The sequence below is a fragment of the Protomyctophum bolini genome, assembly GCF_963924005.1.
Source record: "Protomyctophum bolini genome assembly, chromosome: 21".
In the NCBI taxonomy this organism is placed as follows: domain Eukaryota; kingdom Metazoa; phylum Chordata; class Actinopteri; order Myctophiformes; family Myctophidae; genus Protomyctophum; species Protomyctophum bolini.
The window spans coordinates 16,334,840-16,361,986 of NC_137882.1; the positions used below are offsets into that span (position 1 = coordinate 16,334,840).

The following is a 27,147-nucleotide window of genomic DNA, read 5'->3' on the forward strand; positions in this document are numbered from 1 at the left end:
CAATCAAGAAATAAATCGGATCAATCACCTATTCTGGCACAAACATGTCGGTCTAAAAGTGTATTGATACCTGCCAACCAGCGCTGCCCGAGTAAACAAAGTTACGCTTTTAAAGTAACTGTACACACAGGGACACTTCACCCTTTTTGCAAAAAAATATATGTTAATGACGTTTAGAAGCTTTAGAACACTTTCCTGGGGGTCTTTATGTGTGTAATATGTGGTTTTAGATATTTTAGATTGTAGCAGTGAGCCTGTTGTCTCTGATGTCATGGACACTGGGCTCACTTCCTTCCTGGACTATATGTTGTCTCAGTAAGACAGCTCTCCCCGCTATCCACAAGGAGGAGCAGTGCACCAAAGAATTATGGGAATTGTAGTCCATTGTAGGCTCGATAAGCCTGTTCGATAAGGTGCCCGTTCTCAATAAGAATTAACGAGCTCCATCCCTAATCAAGGATATGTAAATCTGTGCGTTGGCATGCGTATGTGATGAATTTCCATTTGTGATGTGTTTGTCAGTCTCAGCCCCTCGTACCCCGGCGAGTCGTCGGCTCCCATCCGTACGGCCAAAGCGGAGCGCAGACAACAGGAGCGACTGCGCATGCAGAGCCCCGAGCTGGCCGTGGCCTTCGACAAGGACCTGTCGCCCGCAGAGAAACGAGCTCTGGAGGCCGAGAAGAGAGCCATGTGGAGGGCAGCACGGTAAAACATACACCACAAGTACACACACACACACTAGCACGCCATCTCTCTGTGTTTTTTCCTTCTTAACCTTTCTTTCCCTGTTCTCCTTTCAACGTTTTGTCCGATTTATTCCCGTTGAACTTTCACTCGCTCAAATGTTCTTGTGGTGGAGGTCGGTGACCTCTTGCTTCTGACGCAGGCTTCCTGGCAGCTGTGGGTCAGTAACTGGAAGTTCGTTTAATTTCCCAGCAGCCCCTCTTCCAAGCAGCAGTTCTAAAATACAGAGTGAATGTTAATATGGCTATTTGTGACAGAATGACATAGCGGTTTACATAGCTACATGGTCTGTGCCTTCCCTCATGCCGTTTTCCTGTCTGCTACACTGATCTCATTGATTCTTCCTAACTAGAGCCCAAGTGATTGGTTTTACCGATATACAGGCATTTTAATCACTTTAAACCTAGTGTCATTATAGGCAAAGATTTCTATGTTTTTAAAATATAGATCTAGATCTACAAACTCGCTACGCATTCCGATCGGTTATCGTCTAACATTTTTGAATGGGACACATAGTTGGGGAACTATGGAGGGCTTAAGTGGTTAAATACAATCAAATTAGGTCGGGCTCTATTCTTAACTCTACTGTACCTTCCATTCTTCTGTTGTTGTTTATATCCTTACTTGTCTTTATCCTTCCTCCCTCTCTCTCTCCTTATTTCTGTCCTCCTTTTTTGTTTCCCTCTGGTACATTTCTCTTCATCCTTCCTCTCCTCTTCCTGGTTCCCTGCTCCTTTCCCTCCCCTCCTCCTCTCCTTGGTTCCCTGGTCCTTTCCCTCCCTCCTCCCCCCGGCGTCGTGGTGGGTTGTTTCTCCAGGCCCTATGGCCTAGAGGACGATGTTAAACAGTATGAGCAGGACCTGGCTAAGAAGCTGTACCAGGCCAGGGTGAGGGCGTCTCATCAGCCCCCCACCACCAGCACCACTGCTGCCTCCACTACTCCTAGCTCTACTCCTCCTCCTCCTCCTCCTGCCTCGGCTGCCTCCCAGCTCAGGTCTGCTTCCTCCGCCCCCCTAGTGTGCTGGGGGCTGGACGCACGGCATCGTGGGTGGTGTGTGGCGCACTGCTTTTTGTGTGGGTTGGGATGAAATGGGTGGGGGGGGCACGCATTGAGTTAGATAAGATCTAAGCAAGCACTCACAGCAACGTTGTGACAGTGCTTCCACTGCCCATGTGTTTTTGTTTTTTTTCTTGTTGTGGATGCTGTCTTGCTTCTGCACGTCTTGGCCTTATTCATTATACTGTATAGCTCTCTCTCTCCAATTCTCTCATCTGTCGTACCCCCCCCCCCCACCCCCATTCATCTCTTGTCTAATTTCATCATCTGTCTTCTTGCTACCTTGTCTTGATTTCAGTGCACCATCCTACTAACATACAGCCCAAAGTATACAGCTGCCAATGACATGAGTTTTAAGGGTACGTCTCATGCCTCCAAAGCTGTTGGGTTGTCCTTATCCTGGAGTGCATCCCCTTTGTTTCACTGTATGATCATTGATCGACCCATTAGAGTAAGACACCGCCGCAAACCAGGACAAGGAGCATCCCGTAGTTGGAATTTCACAATTGCCGTATACGCACATGTGTGTGTGTGTGTGTGTGTGTGTGTGTGTGTGTGTGTGCGCGCGCGTGTGTGGGCGTGCACGTGCACAAGCGCCTTATCAGCCACTCTTCGATCTTTCTTCCTTCTCTCTCGCTCTCTCTCTCTCCTCTATCCATCTAACTCGGTCTCCCACCCTTTTCTTCCGTGCAGAATGAAGTCTTTGGAGCAGGATGCACTCAAGGCTCAGATGGTCATCGCCAAGTCTCGAGAGGGGAAGAAGCGCGGTACACTAGACCAGCTGGCAGAGTCGCCCTCACCGGCACCAACGCCTTCTCCCACCCCTCTGGAAGGTGGGTGACGGTCACACCTAGTGTCGCCGTGTCTGCATATTATAAGCAACTTTGGACTTGTTTTTTATGTACAGTTGCTTGTAAATATTGGTGGTTGCCGTTTTTTGGGGCTTGTTTCTAAAGTGTAGTATTTGTCCACAGACCTGATATTATTGTTTGCGTGATACTGTCCTTCTTTAATAAGCGATTTTGATGCTGATATATCTCAACTCTGTGCTGAATAAGCAGGGAACCTCTACGACTCTGGTCTGATCTCACATTTCATGTGTCTTTCTGGAACAGAACTGAGCCCTCGTGGAGTGACCTCACCTGGCAGACTGGTAAGCTTCAATGAACTGAATTCCAGATCCTTCACAGTGTGATATTCCTTCTCCACCGATTGAAAACCCATTCATTTTTTCCCATGGAGATTACCAAAAATATTTATATAAATTGTTTTAAGCCTGGAACCATCCTGGTGAATCAATCATGACCATAAAACATTTGAGTCTGTGTCAAAAGATAGTTGAATATTTAATTATACTATATTTAATAAACTAGAGCGGTGCCCGTTTGGCACTGGCCTACTTGGAACGATGCAAGTTGCAAATGAATGCCCCACCCAGTTATTAAGTCCCTTGTATGCCCATACTGTATATGGAGTTCTTTGTCCGGCATGCCCAAATATGGAGTCTATGAAGATGTCAGAACATCATTGTGATGTCAGAACAGGCCAGCTCTATATATGGATATCTAGGGGTGATCGGGTGTCACCAATTGGCTAATTTGGGCCCTGTCCAGAGCCTGGGCAGCGGCCTTTTGTGGCGGTTCTGAACAACCGTGGGTCTGACCGACTCAAGGCCGGGCACTGCACTCCCTGTGGTGGTGTGGAACGTGTGTGTGAAATTTGAAGCCGGTGGGTTAAGGTTCTTGAGTTACGTGGATTTCAGACATACAGAGATACATTTATAGATACCCTTTGTTTGCGTCTTTTGAATATTTTTGGACACGGAAACAAATGTTTTATGCCCATGATTCACCAGGAGCCTGGGTGGCTTGGTTCCAGGCATAAAATAATTTATATAAATATTTTCGTAAATCTCTATGAAATGTATGGGTTTGTATATCTGTGGCACCACAAAATGTCCGTCACTGCTATGCCCTGTATTGTAGAGGTGTAAATAGATGGAGCTCTTCCCTGTTGAAATGACTTGAAACGGCTTGAAACGATTTCAAAGATGTAGCTTGTGACTTTCTTGTTAATTTAAGAAGTTACCTGCAAAAAGAGGACGGCAGACCACTGACGAGCTGGAACGGGGGACAAAGTAGACTGGCTTCATGAATACATTGGCATTAACTCACCCAACATCCACCCCATTCTCCCTTTATCCAAGCCAGGCTTAAAAACAACATACTACTCTCTTTCCATTTGCCACAGTTGGCTGTCTGAGTCACCCAGCCTTTCTGCCTCCTACCTCTCCCCCTTCCCTGTTCCACTCCTGCTCCCCTCACCTCCTCTACTGTGTTCCTCTGTGCTCTCTCTCTCTCCCTCTCCCTCCCTCCCTCCCTCCCTCCCTCTCTCTCTCTCTCTCCCCCCGCCCCCTCCCCCCTCATTCTGTATTCCTGCAATCATTCGTTCCATCCCTCCACCCCAACTTCCTCTGCTATCCTTCTAGTCCCTGTCGTCAAAGAAGTTTGACTACCGTCAGTTTGCTGCCATTCCTTCTTCCAAACCCGTATACGACATCCAGGTATTGGCTGCATGCTGAGCAAGCCCCTTCCCCTCCTGCCCCTGGCTTTTCCTGCTGCCCCCCTCCCCTCTAGATCCTCCAATAATCCTAGGGGCTTCAGTGCAAGTGGCTCAGTTATTGATGGACGCCCCTTCATGGCCACTCTGTGTAGTTCTGGCTATAACTCTCGTGGGTGATTTATTTACTTAGTTGCGTTGTCGTGGCACTGCAAATAACAGATCTGCATGCTCACAAGCACAGCCCATCTACAAGCTCGCAAGCTTGTAGGTCTGCTTATTTTAGGTGCACGACACACCGGTGCACAACCAAGTCTAACCGCTGTTTTTTTCTTTTACAAATGACAGTTTGTACTCGTACTAAATCATGACACAGAAGAATAATCGGCACCTGGTTGTTAAACCTTTTGTTTCTTTTCTCAATGGTTTTTCTTGTTCTTCCCTCTATTGTCCCTCCACACATCACCAGCTATAACCTGCTAATCAATCATCACACGTCCCACCAATTATGTGACATTAACACTCAACCAATCATCATACTGTACGTCCCCACCAATAATGTGACATTAACACTCAACCAATCACCGCATCCAGAGTTATTCGACCTCCTAACTAACAAAATATTCAGTTGGGGAAGAAAGGAAAAAAGGTGACGGACCCTCACTGGGTCTCATCCCCCTGCATGAGCTGAATGTCAGGCCGACAACGCCACCCAACTCCACCCAAGGCTTCCCCTCTGAAACTGATTCTATCATTTAACCAGCAATGTTATGGACCATATTCACACAATGTTCATTTTGCTCTTACCTCTTAATACCCCTGGATATGAAGTAAGAGCAAAGGAGCCACCACGAGGATATGGGCAAATACTAACCGGCTGCCTCAGCACGATTTTCTGTATGTAGGCGGGCATATACGATCAGTATAGTTAAAGGACGACTTCGCCCATTTTCAACCTATCTTCGTAATCCACACTGGTCCACACTAATGCTCATGATACAGTGGTTAAGACGAACTCTACTCAGCCTGTGTCTCATAGGAGGGCTGTGGACACTTCTGAAACACACCTACCAGTGACACTTTTTTTTATTTTTTCAAGCAAGATATTATTTTATTATTATATATTATAACGTGAAAACGATGGCTTCCATTATACCATGCTAACTTTCCAGGAATAGAACGCCAGGATTCCCGATCGATGATGTCACTGGTAGGCTAATCTGAGTTCCCAGAAGTTTAATTTTTCGCCACTAGGCGGGCGAGAAAGACTTCTGGGAAAAAAGGAATGTATCCCTGTGAGGGAAGTACGTTGCGCTCAGAATCTGAGCGGACACTCCCCTTTCCGGTCTGAAGCACTGTGCATACCATGAAAATAGTCCGAAGGGAATCCAATTCCAAATTGAATTGTAGTAGGCCACCACCGCTCAAGGAGCAATTGTTTCCCTTCCGTCTTATTTAGATGTAGCGCCCACTCCATGTGGAACCCGCCCCTGTCTTTTGATTCGCATTTCATTTGAAACGCAACGCACTGGGCCACGCCCCTGCTGCACAGGATCTGAGGCCAATTTTCCTAGACTACTGGTAGGCGGCTTTCTGAACTGTCCACAGCACTCGGACAGGGCAGACACAAATGGTACCATGTTATAATGAGCATTAGTGAGGACCAGTTACACGAAGATAGGTTAAAAATGGGTGTAGTCTTCCTTTTTTTAACAGCATAGAAATAGCAGGGTGGATAAATCCCACGCTGGCATGATGAGCTAAGCTTGTGTTGAAGTGGTTCTAGTTTCTGGTGGTTGTAGCATCTTGTGGCTGTCTGTTTCTTCATCTGGATAACCCGGGGGTTGTGGCATCTTGTGGCTGTCTGTATCTTCATCTGGATAACCCGGGGGTTGTGGCATCTTGTGGCTGTCTGTATCTTCATCTGGATTCCCCTTGAGTTCCGGCTGTGGATTTGTGCTCATTTTTGTTCCTTGCTGTTTCTCAGTGATCCTGGTTTTGTGAATTTTGTCAAACATGTTGTGTTGCACCTTGGGTTTGTTTTTTTTGGGGGCAGGCTGGTTGTTTACCTTTGCTCTTGTGTTGGAAACCCTCTCACCTATGACGTGTGTGTGTGTGTGTGTGTGTGTGTGTGTGTGTGTGTGTGTGTGTGTGTGTGTGTGTGTGTGTGTGTGTGTGTGTGTGTGTGTGAGAGAGAGAATTTAGGCTTAAAGTTACATAATGCCTTTAAATATGCAAAGAAATCCCTGACAAATTTAATCATTTTTAATATGTTTTTCTTTCCAAATGTGGACACGTTTCAACATGGAAACGATTGACGTTTATGCAGAAATAATTGTGATTATCTCAAATAATTGCGATTAAGCGATTACGGTATGTAATAATTGTGACAGGCCTATTTGCTGCATAAATACAGCAATCCCCCCCCCGCCCCACTGATGACCTAACTCAGCAAACCCCTTTTCTAACCCTCCGAGCTCTCTTGGGGAAATAACATCTGATGTAAAGACACTGTCTCTCTCTGAAGGGCTGAATCCTTTGGGAAGTGGTATTGGGTGGTGCTACGCTGGCAGTGGGACAGATGGCACAGTTTCTCACCCCTGTTGATAAAAGTGTCAATATATTTAGTCTTAGTTTTAGTCATCATAGTTTAGTTTATATGTAGTCGACGAACATTTTTCGTCATGGTTTTAATCGATGAAATCAACACTGTCGCCAGGCCTCCCACTGCCACTGACTGCTTACGTGGTGAAGGTTTCCCGTAGAACACGCTCCCTGCCCTTCAGTTAGACATTTAGTTTGTCCTCTTCCCTTCCAGACCCCAGAAGCTGCTGACGATGTGCAATTTATGGATGATGGTTCCAGCAACCCAGGTGAGTGGCCAGTTTCCATGCCCTTCAGCTGTGATTTTATTTTTAGGTTAAGGCAAAGTAGGAGAAAATTGCCATTTAAGAAGCAAGATGAACAAATAGTTTGTCTTTCAAGGATTTGTACACATTTGTAATTTGCCAGATGTTGACACGTTTTATAGAATTGTCCTCATAAAGTGGCCTGGCCAGTACACCCTGACATGAATTCAAACTGCCTCTCTGCCCCCAAAGGCCACACCCGGTCTCCCCAATAATGTATACCTTGATGTTTCTGTTCCATTGATTCAGGTGACTACCTGGGATAAGCGTCTCCTATTGGTAGGATTCATACACTGTTCTGTGTGTCTTTGTGAGAAAGAGAGAGTGTGTGCTTTTTGCGGACTGTGTGCTCTCTCTTGGTCTTTTGAATGTGTGTGTTTTCTTACTCTAAGTCTCTAACCCTGCTTCTTGTGTGTTAAACCGTAGCGTAGCGTTGGGATAGTCCCACTAAAGAACTCTGACTTGCTTTTGGGAGGGTATCTCTACCTGGGTTTGCCTTGCTGTTATAAGCTGCTTCTGGATTCAAGTTCTCAGTCGTCACCACTGATTTCAAGTCATTTGGATTCCATAGAAGCCACCATGTCTTCTATGAAAGCATGCAGATCTATAAGCTCACAACACGTTACAGTGCTGTGAGCTTGTAGATCTGCTATTTTCGGTTATTTGTTATTTTAAGATTAAAGAGTTTTTTAAGTGATCAAACTAGCAATAGAATACATGTTATCTAATCTAATATATAGATGTTGGCTGTCCTTGACACGAAATCGTTTGAGAACTACTTCCCATTAAGAATCTGTCATTTTATTTAACCACTTTAACCATTGTTTTATCCTTTGGCTATTAAGAAATTGTACAAATCAATTTTTTCTTTGCTTCCTGGGGGTCCCTGGAACAAAGTATTTTTAGATGGGGGTCAGCGGCCAAATACATATAATTCTGGGTTCCTTGATATGAAAATGCTTGAGAACCACTAATATTGCAACATGTTTTTCAGAAAACTGTAGAAGACATTTGTAGAATCAGCCTCGGGTCTTAATGGGTTATATAATCCTGTATGCTGTAGTTTCTGAGCACCCTGCCTTCCTACTACCATGACTTGCATGCACTCTGCGTGGATAACGATTTGATACAGTACATATCACGTGGTTGTGTGCAAGCACCTTTTACTGTTCCACAGGTGCAGGTTGATCGGACCACAGTGAACTTTGATTGGAGTGCCAAACTAATTCTCAATCTCTAACCAAGATCCAGGCTCCACGCATGGAGCCACTTTGAATAAGACTAAATTAAAATTAAAATTTGATTCACTTTTTGACTTGCCTACATAACTGGAGTTTAATGTGTCGCAGTCCCGCCCCCTCGAGAGACCCGGAAAATAATTCCCCGTTCATTTTCCTCAGACTTTTCAAAAAGTATTTATTTAAAGACGTTTACGCCGCGGACAAAGCCAACTCTTGTCGTGACAAATCATGACAATAAACACAATGTTTTGGGCCAAACAAAGAATTAGAAAGAAGAAAAAAATGGCAGGTTACAACACGTTTTTCTTCTTTGTAATTATTTGTTTGGTCCAAAATATTGTGTTTGTTGTCATGATTTGTCACGACTCGAGTTGGCTTCGTACGACGCTTAAAAGGTCTTTAAATATATACTTTTTTGAAATGCCTATAGGAAAAATGCATTGGGAATTATTTCCTGGGCCTGGCGTCGTCATGACTGCGACGCTCTATATGACCATGGCCAGACGGGGAATCAAAGTGAGGAAAGACTAAACTGCTGAAAGGAGCGAATCAGCCCTTGCTCTCTCGTCTCTGAGCTTATTTCACCATTATCCAATCATGAGTCCAGTATTTCCAGTTCTTTAGCAGTTGCAACTGCTAATGAACCTAGTGGCGTCCAGCTGGGGTGTAGATTTGGGGCCTATTTTGCAGGTGAAGGTGGTGTTTTACCATTTTATTTTTATTGGACCTTCTGGCCCTCAGACACCTGCTGCACAGGACCTGTCTGCCTTATTGCCTTCAAAGCAACATTAGCCTGTATGTCTACCAGCAACCTTTTTAGCTTTGAGTGCATTTCAAGAAGCCATGATCGTGCCTATCTAAACAATTGGAATTGGAGTGAGCTTCTGCTAAACATTTTAAAGGGTCCAATGTAAATAGAGTTCAAAAAGTAGGGTAAAGTGATTTTCTTTGGTTAAAATAAGTGTTAAATACTGTAGCTCTATATTCTGATAGTACTCATTGCTATAGAGTGTTTGTTCAGTAACGGGAGTCTTCATGTCTCTCCGGCTCTTTATTAAACAGAAAATGCATTTTCAGGTCAGGATAGAAATGTTATCCAATCGCCATAGAGCAGGTGTTCCCAAACTTTTTTGGACCAGGTACCCCTTTTGGGGTAGATATTTTTCCAGGTACCCCCTCATCCTCGCAACACGGATAACAATATATTTACAACCACAAGCAGTGTTTCCTGCAGGAAAAAGCTTTGGCATGGTGCTGGGCACAGGCCGCAATTTTGATTAATTAATTAATTTGATTCATTAATTAATAAGATTAATACATTAAGATTAATTTGTATTATTGCTCTTGTATTGCTATTGGAGACACTGGGGGGACACTGGGCAGGCACTGAGGAGGCACTGGGGAGGCACTCAGGGGCACACTGGGGAGGCACTCAGGGGGCACACTGGGGAGGCATTGGGGAGGCACTCGGGGGGACACTGGGGAGGCACTCGGGGGGACACTGTCTAAATGTATACGTCTAAATGTATATGTCTAAATGTATACGTTTAAATGTAGACATCTAAATGTAGATGTCTAAATGTAGACGTCTAAATGTAAACGTCTAAATGTATACAGACGTCTAGATGTAGACGTCTAAATGTAGACGTCTAAATGTGTACGTCTTCTCTTATGGGAGTCCCTGGCATATCTTTTCAAATGGGGGTCCACAGGCTAAGTAGTGTCAATTTGGGGGTCCTTGACATGAAAAAGTTTGGGAACCACTGCTTTAAAAACTTTAGCACTTTATGAACATTAACAAAATAGATGGGTCCCCCCTGGAACTCCCTCAGGTACCCCTGGGGGTCCCCGGACCCCACTTTGGGAACCACTGGGCTATAGCCCATGGTCCGAAATGATGAGAAACGAGGATAACTTTTTTTTTCAAAATTTAAAAAAACATGGGCTATAACCCATCGTTTTTGTCATTTCGGCATTTTTTTCAAATCCTCAAAAATGATGAAAAACGGCGCGCTATAGTATGCCGTACGATATGGGCTATAGCCCATGGTCCAAAATGATGAGAAACGAGGATAACTTTTTTTTTCAAAATTTCAAAAAACATGGGCTATAACCCATCGTTTTTTTAATTTTTAAATTTTTGTCAAATCGTCAAAAATGATGAAAAACGGCGTGCCATAGTATGCCGTACGATATGGGCTATAGCCCACGGTCCAAAATGATGAGAAAAGAGGCTAACTTTTTTTTTCAAAATTTCAAAAATAATGGGCTATAACCCATCGTTGTTTTCATTTTTTCATTTTTTTCAAATCCTCAAAAATGATGAAAAACGGCGTGCCATAATATGCCGTACGATATGGGCTATAGCCCACGGTCCAAAATGATGAGAAACGAGGCTAACTTTGTTTTTCAAAATTTCAAAAAAATGGGCTATAACCCATCGTTTTTTTAATTTTAAAATTTTTGTCAAATCGTCAAAAATGATGAAAAACGGCGTGCCATAGTATGCCGTACGATATGGGCTATAGCCCACGGTCCAAAATGATGAGAAACGAGGCTAACTTTTTTTTTCAAAATTTCAAAAATAATGGGCTATAACCCATCGTTTTTTTCATTTTTTTCAAATCCTCAAAAATGATGAAAAACGGCGTGCCATAATATGCCGTACGATATGGGCTATAGCCCACGGTCCAAAATGATGAGAAACGAGGATAACTTTTTTTTTCAAAATTTAAAAAAACATGGGCTATAACCCATCGTTTTTGTCATTTCGGCATTTTTTTCAAATCCTCAAAAATGATGAAAAACGGCGCGCTATAGTATGCCGTACGATATGGGCTATAGCCCATGGTCCAAAATGATGAGAAACGAGGATAACTTTTTTTTTCAAAATTTCAAAAAACATGGGCTATAACCCATCGTTTTTTTAATTTTTTAATTTTTGTCAAATCGTCAAAAATGATGAAAAACGGCGTGCCATAGTATGCCGTACGATATGGGCTATAGCCCACGGTCCAAAATGATGAGAAACGAGGCTAACTTTTTTTTTCAAAATTTCAAAAAACATGGGCTATAACCCATCGTTTTTTTTTCATTTTTTCATTTTTTTCAAATCCTCAAAAATGATGAAAAACGGCGTGCCATAGTATGCCGTACGATATGGGCTATAGCCCACGGTCCAAAATGATGAGAAACGAGGCTAACTTTTTTTTTCAAAATTTCAAAAAACATGGGCTATAACCCATCGTTTTTTTAATTTTTGTCAAATCGTCAAAAATGATGAAAAACGGCGTGCCATAGTATGCCGTACGATATGGGCTATAGCCCACGGTCCAAAATGATGAGAAAAGAGGCTAACTTTTTTTTTCAAAATTTCAAAAATAATGGGCTATAACCCATCGTTTTTTTCATTTTTTCATTTTTTTCAAATCCTCAAAAATGATGAAAAACGGCGTGCCATAATATGCCGTACGATATGGGCTATAGCCCACGGTCCAAAATGATGAGAAACGAGGCTAACTTTGTTTTTCAAAATTTCAAAAAAATGGGCTATAACCCATCGTTTTTTTAATTTTTAAATTTTTGTCAAATCGTCAAAAATGATGAAAAACGGCGTGCCATAGTATGCCGTACGATATAGGCTATAGCCCACGGTCCAAAATGATGAGAAACGAGGCTAACTTTTTTTTTCAAAATTTCAAAAATAATGGGCTATAACCCATCGTTTTTTTCATTTTTTCATTTTTTTCAAATCCTCAAAAATGATGAAAAACGGCGTGCCATAATATGCCGTACGATATGGGCTATAGCCCACGGTCCAAAATGATGAGAAACGAGGCTAACTTTTTTTTTCAAAATTTCAAAAAACATGGGCTATAACCCATCGTTTTTTTTAATTTTTTAATTTTTGTCAAATCGTCAAAAATGATGAAAAACGGCGTGCCATAGTATGCCGTACGATATGGGCTATAGCCCACGGTCCAAAATGATGAGAAACGAGGCTAACTTTTTTTTTCAAAATTTCAAAAATAATGGGCTATAACCCATCGTTTTTTTTCATTTTTTCATTTTTTTCAAATCCTCAAAAATGATGAAAAACGGCGTGCCATAATATGCCGTACGATATGGGCTATAGCCCACGGTCCAAAATGATGAGAAACGAGGCTAACTTTTTTTTTCAAAATTTCAAAAAACATGGGCTATAACCCATCGTTTTTTTTCATTTTTTCATTTTTTTCAAATCCTCAAAAATGATGAAAAACGGCGTGCCATAGTATGCCGTACGATATGGGCTATAGCCCACGGTCCAAAATGATGAGAAACGAGGCTAACTTTTTTTTTCAAAATTTCAAAAAACATGGGCTATAACCCATCGTTTTTTTAATTTTTTAATTTTTGTCAAATCGTCAAAAATGATGAAAAACGGCGTGCCATAGTATGCCGTACGATATGGGCTATAGCCCACGGTCCAAAATGATGAGAAACGAGGCTAACTTTTTTTTTCAAAATTTCAAAAAACTTGGGCTATAACCCATCGTTTTTTTTCATTTTTTCATTTTTTTCAAATCCTCAAAAATGATGTAAAACGGCGTGCCATAGTATGCCGTACGATATGGGCTATAGCCCACGGTCCAAAATGATGAGAAACGAGGCTAACTTTTCTTTTCAAAATTTCAAAAAACATGGGCTATAACCCATCGTTTTTTTCATTTTTTTCAAATCCTCAAAAATGATGAAAAACGGCGTGCCATAATATGCCGTACGATATGGGCTATAGCCCACGGTCCAAAATGATGAGAAACGAGGCTAACTTTTTTTTTCAAAATTTAAAAAAACTTGGGCTATAACCCATCGTTTTTTTTCATTTTTTCATTTTTTTCAAATCCTCAAAAATGATGTAAAACGGCGTGCCATAGTATGCCGTACGATATGGGCTATAGCCCACGGTCCAAAATGATGAGAAACGAGGCTAACTTTTCTTTTCAAAATTTCAAAAAACATGGGCTATAACCCATCGTTTTTGTCATTTCGTCATTTCTTTCAAATCCTCAAAAATGATGAAAAACGGCGCGCTATAGTATGCCGTACGATATGGGCTATACTAGAACTCACAGGATACAGATTAAGTGAAATTGGAAGTGAAGACACAAAGAAATGAGTAGACAAAATTGGAACTTGTATATAGCTGATAAATGGGTACCGATATCTGATATCCTGATTGACTGAAATGTTGTCACCTACCAGAAAATGCATTTTCTGTTTATTAAAGAGCTGGAGAGACGAGATGACTAAAAGGTTTTAACCAGGAAATGTCACTTATCCTACCTTTTTTTTTAAACGTTAGCGATTAGAACAATAAATAAAAGATACGGTTGTGTATGCATGCTAAACTAGAAAAAGTCTTCGAACTAGTGGAGTGAGGTTACTGGTAGACGCACAGAGTTGCCGTTCTGCTACACGGCAGGTTAATGGCGTGGAATGTCTGTGAGGCAAAACCTGCCTTCCCCCCCATGTGGCAACTACCCGTAGAACCCACTAATGTAAGCTGTTCCATGTGTTTGTTTTGTTTTTTGTTCTGCCCAGTAGCACCGGCTGTGAATCCTGAGGCGGAGGTGCCTTCTTCCCCACTGTCTGCCACCTCGGCCCTGGAGGAGATGGCTCTCTACAGCAACAAGCGCAAGCTGAGACAAGGCCGCCGCAGCCTGGAGGCTGCCGTGCCCACGTAACCCTTAAAACAGCACACTGCAACGAGGAGAATTTGGACATGACGGGACACGTTCGTATCGAGAAGAGGCGCTGACTGAGTCAGTACTGCTATATACTGTACATTACATGCTGTGTCCATAGATTGAGAAGAATTGTTCTTCCGTTAACCACTGCAGAGACTATGAAGCTGAAAATCATCATCGTCATCATCATAGAAGCACACATACTCACTTAGGATCATATCCTGTGTGCCAGTCATGCCTTTTACAGTCTGTATGGATGAGTCGGCACAAAGACATCGACCATACAAAAAAAGAGTCCCTTAGGGCACAACAAACCGCTAGCACGGTTAGCAAGCAGCTAGCATTGCTACCTAGACCTTCTCCTTTAAAATAAAACAAAAACAACAATTTAGGTTCTATTCTCAGTGAGCCTATTAGACAATTAATGGAAGGCCACACTGATTGTATTTTATTTTGACTTTTATTTTCCCCAACTTATTTGATGATGCTGTTTTTAAAAGAAGAGAAAAATAAAACATTGTACTGGAAGAGAAAGAGATGAATTATAGCTGTAATACTAACTTTCTTGAATGATATTTTTGATGCTTTCAGTGAATAGATTGTAAAATGTCAGGTTTCTTTTTTTGTTGTTGAATATTTGGGAGGTGAGGAGTGTATATATGTTGAATGAGGGTGGAACATCCTGCTACCTTCACAGACGCAATGTTAAAAAAAAAAAACACTACATATCTTTATTGCACTGCCATTAGTCAGCTATTTTTTGTTTTGTTTTGTTTTGCGGCTTTTATTTAGATTTTTTATTTAGGAGTGTAGAGAGAGACAGGAAGCACACAGCAGGAAGTGGAGGCATGTAGTCACATTTGAACTCGAGTCCTCACAAGGAGCATGTGGTCAGTGTTGAGCCCATAGAGTAATAAAAAGATAGAGACCCCCCTGCTATTCATTTCAATAGAAGTTGCTCATTGGCGTTTTGAAGCAACCGGAAGACTGCCGGAAGTATAATTATAACTCAATGGCTCGAGCGAGTGGAAGTTTAGCCTAGCCGAGCCCCGGACCTCAAATTTGAGGTCCGGGCTTACAAATGTGACGTCATGAACGTCCGTCCACCTCCATGAAAGTGCTGCAATTCCACATTTCGCCAGTAGGTAGTGGCAGCTTCAACGTTGGATAGCCTTACTGGGGGCATGGTTGAGCCACCCTGCACCCCACTGGTCAGCTTCTTAACCACTTAAAAACCCTTTTATACTTTGTCATACGTCAAACAGTCCATCTACAAGCTCACAACGTGTTGGGGAGCTTGTAGATTGATTTGCATTATTTTGCCGAATGTTATGTTATGTTATGACATGGCCAAGAATCGTAACAACGGGTTAATGTGGTTAACAAACATTATCTCGGCCAATATATTGAGTTTTTAAATTTTGTATTATATCGTTTTAGTCGAATTGAAGGCCTTCACATATATTACACTGTTGTACAATCATGTTTGTCTCTACTATATGTATCTATATGTACCTATTACATGTAGTTTATTACATAAACTACATGTATATTTATAGTATATTGTACATATAGGTACATATATGTAACTATGTACCTTCATAAATATTTTTAAAGCTAAACAAAGCTTTGATTATTGGCATATCACTTTATTACATAAATTCTGCTTTGTATACCATCTTGAAATTCCCATTTATGTATGTACAGTTTTTATATTTTACTAGCTGTCGCATATCTGTTTATTATGCTGGTCTAAAAAAAATAAAAGCTGACTTTGGAGCTTCTTGCTGATATCTCCGTGTGTAGAGAATGGGAATAGGTTTAGGGCTGCAACTATGCAGGTCATTAATCTATCGATAACAATTTACGATTAATCAAATTAATCATCTACAATGACACACCCAGAAAATTGTATCTATTATTAATTGGTCATTTTCTTAAAAATTATCAGCTATTTTTCAATTTGTTTGATGAACTGTTTGCAACCCCTAGGCGAAGAGGTTATATCAAAACGGTTATCACCCTTATTCCTTTTGATGATTCCTGTCCTGATGTGTAAAGTACGCCAGTAGTACAGCATCTATGGTTTGAATGGGGGCAGCTTCATTATTACTGTTACATTCCCTTTTTTCAGTGAATGTGACTGCACTGGAGATACCAGCATCACCATCTGATCTATTTGATTGCAACACGGATATACAGAATATTTTTTGGGAACACATTTTTCTTTTTCTCTCATTTTTAAGTTACGGTACTTTTCCCTTTGCCCTTTTCAGGGCATCTTTACATCAATGTGAAAAAGTCATATTTCTACATATCTGGATTTATTTTATTTTTTGTGAAGGTAGCAGGTGTTGCTTTTTTGTATCTCTTTTGGTTAATTTAATTCTGACGCCACTGAAAAATCGTTTTATTATTGTGTGAATAATGTACAAATACTGAAAGGACAGCAGACTTTTTTGGGGGGAAGTTAAACTGAGCCAGTCTTAGACCTAATTATTAAGACCAAGCGATGTCTGGACTGCTTAGAGGAGTCCGGGTTTTAGGACAGGCTTGGTGGAGCTCTGTTGCATGTATTGGTCTAATAAATGGGAGAGCCTTGAGAGGCGAAACTGACCCGGTAAAAATCGCTCTCAAGAAATGTCTCTTTTCAGTAATTATCAAGCTAGTATTTCTCTCTGCTTTTCGTAAAAAAATAAAAGTCAATTTGCATATCTTGACGGGTTGCATAATGTTAATTTAATGTAGGTCCTACTAATTATACTTTCCATGTTGCTCTCACTGACTGAAATTCAGTTTGGTTTTTAACATTTGCAAAATGGCTGATTTATTCTATTTTATTTTTTAAACTTACAGTAGATAAAATTAATTCTCAAAGAAAAGTGGGATACACTACATTTTTTTTAATGCAGTGTTTGGAACTTTTATTTTGTTCTACTTTGTCTTGAGTTCTCTTGGGGCTATTATTTCCAAGTAGGTTGGAGGGGAGAGGGTCCGAGAAGTCCTATGGTCAAGGGTTAGAGTTCATACAAGACTGTAACTAGTGAATTTGTACAACCAAAGAAGTCTATTTTGTGGTTCAGGAATAATAAATTTTACTTTTCATTTAACATGTTGATTCTTTGCCTTGTGTCTTGTGATTGATTTGCATTATGAACAAATGAATGACGGCAAAATATATCGTCTGTCGTGTGGAAACCTTGTATGTCCAAAACTATTACCATTTCCGCAATTTCCGCAATTCTGCAATTTGACAAAAACGATGAGTTATAGCCCATGTTTTTTGAAATTTTGAGTCCCAAAAGAGAACTTTGTTGTCTCCCCGGTACCCAAACTTATAAAAGTGCTTGTTATCAACAGGTCCAGGGTTCAAATCCCACATTATTCATGTGTCTCTGTGATGCTTTGCTTTGCACTGACTTTCAGAAGGACAACTTTAAGGCAGCACAGATATTCCCCATAATTGTGTGCCTCAGTGGACCAACGGATAAGTCAAATGATATCCGTAGTATACCTATTAGAAGTGTGCCGGTTCGAACCCCGACATACTCAAATCTTTACTGACACTTTGCATTCCACACTAACATCAACTAGCACAGAAAAGCTGTGTTGTAGTAACCAGCAGTTAGCTCAGTGTGATGAGTGGATGTGTTTGTGATCCACAGGTCCAGGGTTCGAATCCCACATTTGTCATGTGGCTCTGTGACACTTTGCTTTGCACACTGACTTTCTTGAATAAAAAATAAAAACTCAAAAGCACCAGGAGACATCTGCTGAATGCCCCAAGGTGCCTTGGCTCAATGGTGTGGAGCGCTTGACCCGTTGCCTCTGCTTCAGACAGTTGGCCGGTTCAAGTCCCATGTCATGACATCAAGGTGCTGGGAAGGACCATCGGGAGACGGTGCTCTCTCCCCCTGTTTCCTGAAAAGTAACGGTTGGGGGTTATGCCGTACGATATAGGCTATAGCCCACGGTCCAAAATGATGAGAAACGAGGATAACTTTTTTTTTCAAAATTTCAAAAAACATGGGCTATAACCCATCGTTTTTTTTCATTTATTCCGCAATTTCCTCAATTTCCATTTCCACAATTTCCGCAATTACAATTTCCGCATTTTCTGCAATTTCGCAATTTCCGCAATTTCCATTTCCGCAATTTCCGTAATTTCCGCAATTACCATTTCCGCAATTTCCGCAATTACAATTTCCGCAATTTCTGCAATTTCGCAATTTCCGCAATTTCCGCAATTTGCGGAATAAATGAAAAAAAACTATGGGTTACAGCCCATGTTTTTTGACATTTTGAAAAAAAAAGTTATTCTCGTTTCTCATCATTTTGGACCGTGGGCTATAGCCTATATCGTACGGCATAACCCCCAACCGTTACTTTTCAGGAAACAGGGGGAGAGAGCACCGTCTCCCGATGGTCCTCCAGCACCTTGATGTCATGACATGGGACTTGAACCGGCCAACTGACTGTAGCAGAGGCAACGGGCCAAGCGCTCCACACCATTACGCCACGGCACCTTTGGGCATTCAGCAGATGTCTCCGGGTGCTTTTTAGTTTTTATTTTTTATTCTAGCCTTGAAAAGTTCAAATTACTGCAGCATTAGGCTGTAGGAGGAACTCCCGATGGTCCTCCAGCATCTTGATGTCATGACATGGGACTTGAACCGGCCAACTGACTGTAGCAGAGGCAACAGCCAAGCGCTCCACACCATTACGCCACGGCACCTTTGGGCATTTAGCAGATGTCTCCGGGTGCTTTTGAGTTTTTATTTTTTATTCTAGCCTTGAAAAGTTCAAATTACTGCAGCATTGAGCTGTAGGAGGAACTCCCGATGGTCCTCCAGCACCTTGATGTCATGACATGGGACTTGAACCGGCCAACTGACTGTAGCAGAGGCATCGGGCCAAGCGCTCCACACCATTACGCCACAGCACCTTTGGGCATTCAGCAGATGTCTCCGGGTGCTTTTGAGTTTCTATTTTTTATTCTAGCCTAGAAAAGTTCAAATTACTGCAGCATTGAGCTGTAGGAGGAACAGGCCTTGAACATGGAATGTCTGTACTGAAACCCTGATGATTAGACCACTGCACCATCAGTCAGACACTCTCAGGCAAAGTCTCCTGGTAATTTTGAAGTGATCTTTTGTTCGTTAGCCTTCAGTTAGTAAAGTTTAAATAACACAGCATCATATTAATCAGATCTTTCTTAGCGCTGTTGAGGTCTTCTTTTGTATGATAGTGTAACAGCCGGGAATCGAACCCTGGTCTCCCACGTGGAAAGCCAACATCTTAACCACTACTACAATTAGAGTTATCCTCATTTCTCATCATTTTGGACCATGGGCTATAGCCCATATCGTACGGCATACTATAGCACGCCGTTTTTCATCATTTTTGAGGAGAAAATAATGAAAATATGAAAAAAACGATGGGTTATAGCCCATGTTTTTTGAAATTTCAAAAAAAATAGTTATCCTCGTTTCTCATCATTTTGGACCATGGGCTATAGCCCATATCGTACGGCATACTATAGCACGCAGTTTTTCATCATTTTTGAAGATTTGAAAAAAATGACGAAATGACAAAAACGATGGGTTATAGCCCATGTTTTTTGAAATTTTGAAAAAAAAAGTTATCCTCGTTTCTCATCATTTTGGACCATGGGCTATAGCCCATATCGTACGGCATACTATAGCTCACCGTTTTTCATCCTTTTTGAGGATTTAAAAAAAATTACGAAATGACAAAAACGATGGGTTATAGCCCATGTTTTTTGAAATTTTGAAAAAAAAGTTAGCCTCGTTTCTCATCATTTTGGACCGTGGGCTATAGCCCATATCGTACGGCATACTATAGCGCGCAGTTTTTCATCATTTTTGAAGATTTGAAAAAAATGACGAAATGACAAAAACGATGGGTTATAGCCCATGTTTTTTGAAATTTTGAAAAAAAAGTTAGCCTCGTTTCTCATCATTTTGGACCGTGGGCTATAGCCCATATCGTACGGCATACTATAGCGTGCAGTTTTTCATCATTTTTGAGGATTTGAAAAAAATGACGAAATGACAAAAACGATGGGTTATAGCCCATGTTTTTTGAAATTTTGAAAAAAAAAGTTAGCCTCGTTTCTCATCATTTTGGACCGTGGGCTATAGCCCATATCGTACGGCATACTATAGCGTGCAGTTTTTCATCATTTTTGAAGATTTGAAAAAAATGACGAAATGACAAAGACGATGGGTTATTGCCCATGTTTTTTGAAATTTTGAAAAAAAAAGTTATCCTCGTTTCTCATCATTTTGGACCATGGGCTATAGCCCATATCGTACGGCATACTATAGCGCACCGTTTTTCATCCTTTTTGAGGATTTCAAAAAAATTACGAAATGACAAAAACGATGGGTTATAGCCCATGTTTTTTGAAATTTTGAAAAAAAAAGTTAGCCTCGTTTCTCATCATTTTGGACCGTGGGCTATAGCCCATATCGTACGGCATACTATAGCGCGCAGTTTTTCATCATTTTTGAAGATTTGAAAAAAATGACGAAATGACAAAAACGATGGGTTATAGCCCATGTTTTTTGAAATTTTGAAAAAAAAAGTTATCCTCGTTTCTCATCATTTTGGACCATGGGCTATAGCCCATATCATACGGCATACTATAGCGCACCGTTTTTCATCATTTTTGAGGATTTGAAAAAATTGACGAAATGACAAAAACGATGGGTTATAGCCCATGTTTTTTGAAATTTTGAAAAAAAAAGTTAGCCTCGTTTCTCATCATTTTGGACCGTGGGCTATAGCCCATATCGTACGGCATACTATAGCGCGCAGTTTTTCATCATTTTTGAAGATTTGAAAAAAATGACGAAATGACAAAAACGATGGGTTATAGCCCATGTTTTTTGAAATTTTGAAAAAAAAAGTTAGCCTCGTTTCTCATCATTTTGGACCATGGGCTATAGCCCATATCGTACGGCATACTATAGCGCACCGTTTTTCATCCTTTTTGAGGATTTAAAAAAAATGACGAAATGACAAAAACGATGGGTTATAGCCCATGTTTTTTGAAATTTTGAAAAAAAAAGTTAGCCTCGTTTCTCATCATTTTGGACCGTGGGCTATAGCCCATATCGTACGGCATACTATAGCGCGCAGTTTTTCATCATTTTTGAGGATTTGAAAAAAATGAAAAAATGAAAAAAACGATGGGTTATAGCCCATGTTTTTTGAAATTTTGAAAAAAAAAAAACTTATCCTCGTTTCTCATCATTTTGGACCATGGGCTATAGCCCATATCGTTCTAGTCAGGGTTCTAGTCTCCTGAAGAACATTTTCACTGTCCATCTAAATTCTAAAAGGCTGGTTAAATGAGACATGGGCTATAACCCATCGTTTTTTTCATATTTTCATTATTTTCAAATCCTCAAAAACGATGAAAAGCGGCGTGCTATAGTATGCCGTACGATATGGGCTATAGCCCATGGTCCAAAATGATGAGAAATGAGGATAACTGAAATTGTCGTAGTGGTTAAGATGTTGGCTTTCCACGTGGGAGACCAGGGTTCGATTCCCGGCTGTTACACTATCATACAAAAGAAGACCTCAACAGCGCTAAGAAAGATCTGATTAATATGATGCTGTGTTATTTAAACTTTACTAACTGAAGGCTAACGAACAAAAGATCACTTCAAAATTACCAGGAGACTTTGCCTGAGAGTGTCTGACTGATGGTGCAGTGGTCTAATCATCAGGGTTTCAGTACAGACATTCCATGTTCAAGGCCTGTTCCTCCTACAGCTCAATGCTGCAGTAATTTGAACCTTTCAAGGCTAGAATAAAAAATAGAAACTCAAAAGCACCCGGAGACATCTGCTGAATGCCCAAAGGTGCCGTGGCGTAATGGTGTGGAGCGCTTAGCCCGATTCCTCTGCTACAGTCAGTTGGCCGGTTCAAGTCCCATGTCATGACATCAAGGTGCTGGAGGACCATCGGGAGTTCCTCCTACAGCTCAATGCTGCAGTAATTTGGACTTTTCAAGGCTAGAATAAAAAATAAAAACTCAAAAGCACCCGGAGACATCTGCTGAATGCCCCAAGGTGCCTTGGCTCAATGGTGTGGAGCGCTTGACCCGTTGCCTCTGCTTCAGACAGTTGGCCGGTTCAAGTCCCATGTCATGACATCAAGGTGCTGGGAAGGACCATCGGGAGACGGTGCTCTCTCCCCCTGTTTCCTGAAAAGTAACGGTTGGGGGTTATGCCGTACGATATAGGCTATAGCCCACGGTCCAAAATGATGAGAAACGAGGATAACTTTTTTTTTCAAAATTTCAAAAAACATGGGCTATAACCCATCGTTTTTTTCATTTATTCCGCAATTTCCTCAATTTCCATTTCCGCAATTTCCGCAATTTCGCAATTACCATTTCCGCAATTTCCACAATTTCCGCAATTACAATTTCCGCAATTTCTGCAATTTCGCAATTTCCATTTCCGCAATTTCCGCAATTTGCGGAAATTGCGGAATAAATGAAAAAAAACGATGGGTTACAGCCCATGTTTTTTGACATTTTGAAAAAAAAAGTTATTCTCGTTTCTCATCATTTTGGACCGTGGGCTATAGCCTATATCGTACGGCATAACCCCCAACCGTTACTTTTCAGGAAACAGGGGGAGAGAGCACCGTCTCCCGATGGTCCTCCAGCACCTTGATGTCATGACATGGGACTTGAACCGGCCAACTGACTGTAGCAGAGGCAACGGGCCAAGCGCTCCACACCATTACGCCACGGCACCTTTGGGCATTCAGCAGATGTCTCCGGGTGCTTTTGAGTTTTTATTTTTTATTCTAGCCTTGAAAAGTTCAAATTACTGCAGCATTAGGCTGTAGGAGGAACTCCCGATGGTCCTCCAGCATCTTGATGTCATGACATGGGACTTGAACCGGCCAACATACTGTAGCAGAGGCAACAGCCAAGCGCTCCACACCATTACGCCACGGCACCTTTGGGCATTTAGCAGATGTCTCCGGGTGCTTTTGAGTTTTTATTTTTTATTCTAGCCTTGAAAAGTTCAAGTTACTGCAGCATTGAGCTGTAGGAGGAACTCCCGATGGTCCTCCAGCACCTTGATGTCATGACATGGGACTTGAACCGGCCAACTGACTGTAGCAGAGGCATCGGGCCAAGCGCTCGACACCATTACGCCACAGCACCTTTGGGCATTCAGCAGATGTCTCCGGGTGCTTTTGAGTTTCTATTCTTTATTCTAGCCTTGAAAAGTTCAAATTACTGCAGCATTGAGCTGTAGGAGGAACAGGCCTTGAACATGGAATGTCTGTACTGAAACCCTGATGATTAGACCACTGCACCATCAGTCAGACACTCTCAGGCAAAGTCTCCTGGTAATTTTGAAGTGATCTTTTGTTCGTTAGCCTTCAGTTAGTAAAGTTTAAATAACACAGCATCATATTAATCAGATCTTTCTTAGCGCTGTTGAGGTCTTCTTTTGTATGATAGTGTAACAGCCGGGAATCGAACCCTGGTCTCCCACGTGGAAAGCCAACATCTTAACCACTACTACAATTAGAGTTATCCTCGTTTCTCATCATTTTGGACCATGGGCTATAGCCCATATCGTACGGCATACTATAGCACGCCGTTTTTCATCATTTTTGAGGAGAAAATAATGAAAATATGAAAAAAACGATGGGTTATAGCCCATGTTTTTTGAAATTTTGAAAAAAATAGTTATCCTCGTTTCTCATCATTTTGGACCATGGGCTATAGCCCATATCGTACGGCATACTATAGCACGCAGTTTTTCATCATTTTTGAAGATTTGAAAAAAATGACGAAATGACAAAAACGATGGGTTATAGCCCATGTTTTTTGAAATTTTGAAAAAAAAAGTTATCCTCGTTTCTCATCATTTTGGACCATGGGCTATAGCCCATATCGTACGGCATACTATAGCTCACCGTTTTTCATCCTTTTTGAGGATTTAAAAAAAATGACGAAATGACAAAAACGATGGGTTATAGCCCATGTTTTTTGAAATTTTGAAAAAAATGTTAGCCTCGTTTCTCATCATTTTGGACCGTGGGCTATAGCCCATATCGTACGGCATACTATAGCGCGCAGTTTTTCATCATTTTTTAAGATTTGAAAAAAATGACGAAATGACAAAAACGATGGGTTATAGCCCATGTTTTTTGAAAATTTGAAAAAAAAAGTTAGCCTCGTTTCTCATCATTTTGGACCGTGGGCTATAGCCCATATCGTACGGCATACTATAGCGTGCAGTTTTTCATCATTTTTGAGGATTTGAAAAAAATGACGAAATGACAAAAACGATGGGTTATAGCCCATGTTTTTTGAAATTTTGAAAAAAAAAGTTAGCCTCGTTTCTCATCATTTTGGACCGTGGGCTATAGCCCATATCGTACGGCATACTATAGCGTGCAGTTTTTCATCATTTTTGAAGATTTGAAAAAAATGACGAAATGAAAAAAACGATGGGTTATAGCCCATGTTTTTTGAAATTTTGAAAAAAATAGTTATCCTCGTTTCTCATCATTTTGGACCATGGGCTATAGCCCATATCGTACGGCATACTATAGCACGCAGTTTTTCATCATTTTTGAAGATTTGAAAAAAATGACGAAATGACAAAAACGATGGGTTATAGCCCATGTTTTTTGAAATTTTGAAAAAAAAAGTTATCCTCGTTTCTCATCATTTTGGACCATGGGCTATAGCCCATATCGTACGGCATACTATAGCTCACCGTTTTTCATCCTTTTTGAGGATTTAAAAAAAATGACGAAATGACAAAAACGATGGGTTATAGCCCATGTTTTTTGAAATTTTGAAAAAAATGTTAGCCTCGTTTCTCATCATTTTGGACCGTGGGCTATAGCCCATATCGTACGGCATACTATAGCGCGCAGTTTTTCATCATTTTTTAAGATTTGAAAAAAATGACGAAATGACAAAAACGATGGGTTATAGCCCATGTTTTTTGAAATTTTGAAAAAAAAAGTTAGCCTCGTTTCTCATCATTTTGGACCGTGGGCTATAGCCCATATCGTACGGCATACTATAGCGTGCAGTTTTTCATCATTTTTGAGGATTTGAAAAAAATGACGAAATGACAAAAACGATGGGTTATAGCCCATGTTTTTTGAAATTTTGAAAAAAAAAGTTAGCCTCGTTTCTCATCATTTTGGACCGTGGGCTATAGCCCATATCGTACGGCATACTATAGCGTGCAGTTTTTCATCATTTTTGAAGATTTGAAAAAAATGACGAAATGACAAAAACGATGGGTTATAGCCCATGTTTTTTGAAATTTTGAAAAAAAAAGTTATCCTCGTTTCTCATCATTTTGGACCATGGGCTATAGCCCATATCGTACGGCATACTATAGCGCACCGTTTTCATCCTTTTTGAGGATTTCAAAAAAATGACGAAATGACAAAAACGATGGGTTATAGCCCATGTTTTTTGAAATTTTGAAAAAAAAAGTTAGCCTCGTTTCTCATCATTTTGGACCGTGGGCTATAGCCCATATCGTACGGCATACTATAGCGCGCAGTTTTTCATCATTTTTTAAGATTTGAAAAAAATGACGAAATGACAAAAACGATGGGTTATAGCCCATGTTTTTTGAAATTTTGAAAAAAATAGTTATCCTCGTTTCTCATCATTTTGGACCATGGGCTATAGCCCATATCGTACGGCATACTATAGCACGCAGTTTTTCATCATTTTTGAAGATTTGAAAAAAATGACGAAATGACAAAAACGATGGGTTATAGCCCATGTTTTTTGAAATTTTGAAAAAAAAAATTATCCTCGTTTCTCATCATTTTGGACCATGGGCTATAGCCCATATCGTACGGCATACTATAGCTCACCGTTTTTCATCCTTTTTGAGGATTTAAAAAAAATGACAAAATGACAAAAACGATGGGTTATAGCCCATGTTTTTTGAAATTTTGAAAAAAATGTTAGCCTCGTTTCTCATCATTTTGGACCGTGGGCTATAGCCCATATCGTACGGCATACTATAGCGCGCAGTTTTTCATCATTTTTTAAGATTTGAAAAAAATGACGAAATGACAAAAACGATGGGTTATAGCCCATGTTTTTTGAAATTTTGAAAAAAAAAGTTAGCCTCGTTTCTCATCATTTTGGACCGTGGGCTATAGCCCATATCGTACGGCATACTATAGCGTGCAGTTTTTCATCATTTTTGAGGATTTGAAAAAAATGACGAAATGACAAAAACGATGGGTTATAGCCCATGTTTTTTGAAATTTTGAAAAAAAAAGTTAGCCTCGTTTCTCATCATTTTGGACCGTGGGCTATAGCCCATATCGTACGGCATACTATAGCGCGCAGTTTTTCATCATTTTTGAAGATTTGAAAAAAATGACGAAATGACAAAAACGATGGGTTATAGCCCATGTTTTTTGAAATTTTGAAAAAAAAAAAGTTATCCTCGTTTCTCATCATTTTGGACCATGGGCTATAGCCCATATCGTACGGCATACTATAGCGCACCGTTTTTCATCCTTTTTGAGGATTTCAAAAAAATGACGAAATGACAAAAACGATGGGTTATAGCCCATGTTTTTTGAAATTTTGAAAAAAAAAGTTAGCCTCGTTTCTTATCATTTTGGACCGTGGGCTATAGCCCATATCGTATGGCATACTATAGCGCGCAGTTTTTCATCATTTTTGAGGATTTGAAAAAAATGACGAAATGACAAAAACGATGGGTTATAGCCCATGTTTTTTGAAATTTTGAAAAAAAAGTTAGCCTCGTTTCTCATCATTTTGGACCGTGGGCTATAGCCCATATCGTACGGCATACTATAGCGTGCAGTTTTTC

At 40.8% G+C, this 27,147-nt stretch overlaps 1 protein-coding gene across 1 annotated transcript in view; it reads left to right on the top strand.

Annotated features, from left to right (window-relative positions):
• The window catches only part of scrib (scribble planar cell polarity protein), a 112,718-nt gene extending 96,700 nt beyond the window's left edge, over nt 1-16,018 (top strand). Inside the window, exons 42-48 of the mRNA XM_080794188.1 lie at nt 523-705; nt 1,562-1,738; nt 2,495-2,634; nt 2,917-2,954; nt 4,290-4,364; nt 7,179-7,233; nt 14,097-16,018. Coding sequence (XP_080650314.1) covers nt 523-705; nt 1,562-1,738; nt 2,495-2,634; nt 2,917-2,954; nt 4,290-4,364; nt 7,179-7,233; nt 14,097-14,236 — 808 coding nt within the window. The 3' untranslated portion in view covers nt 14,237-16,018. The remainder of the gene's footprint in view (nt 1-522; nt 706-1,561; nt 1,739-2,494; nt 2,635-2,916; nt 2,955-4,289; nt 4,365-7,178; nt 7,234-14,096) is intronic.
• Nucleotides 16,019-27,147: the final 11,129 nt, after the last annotated feature.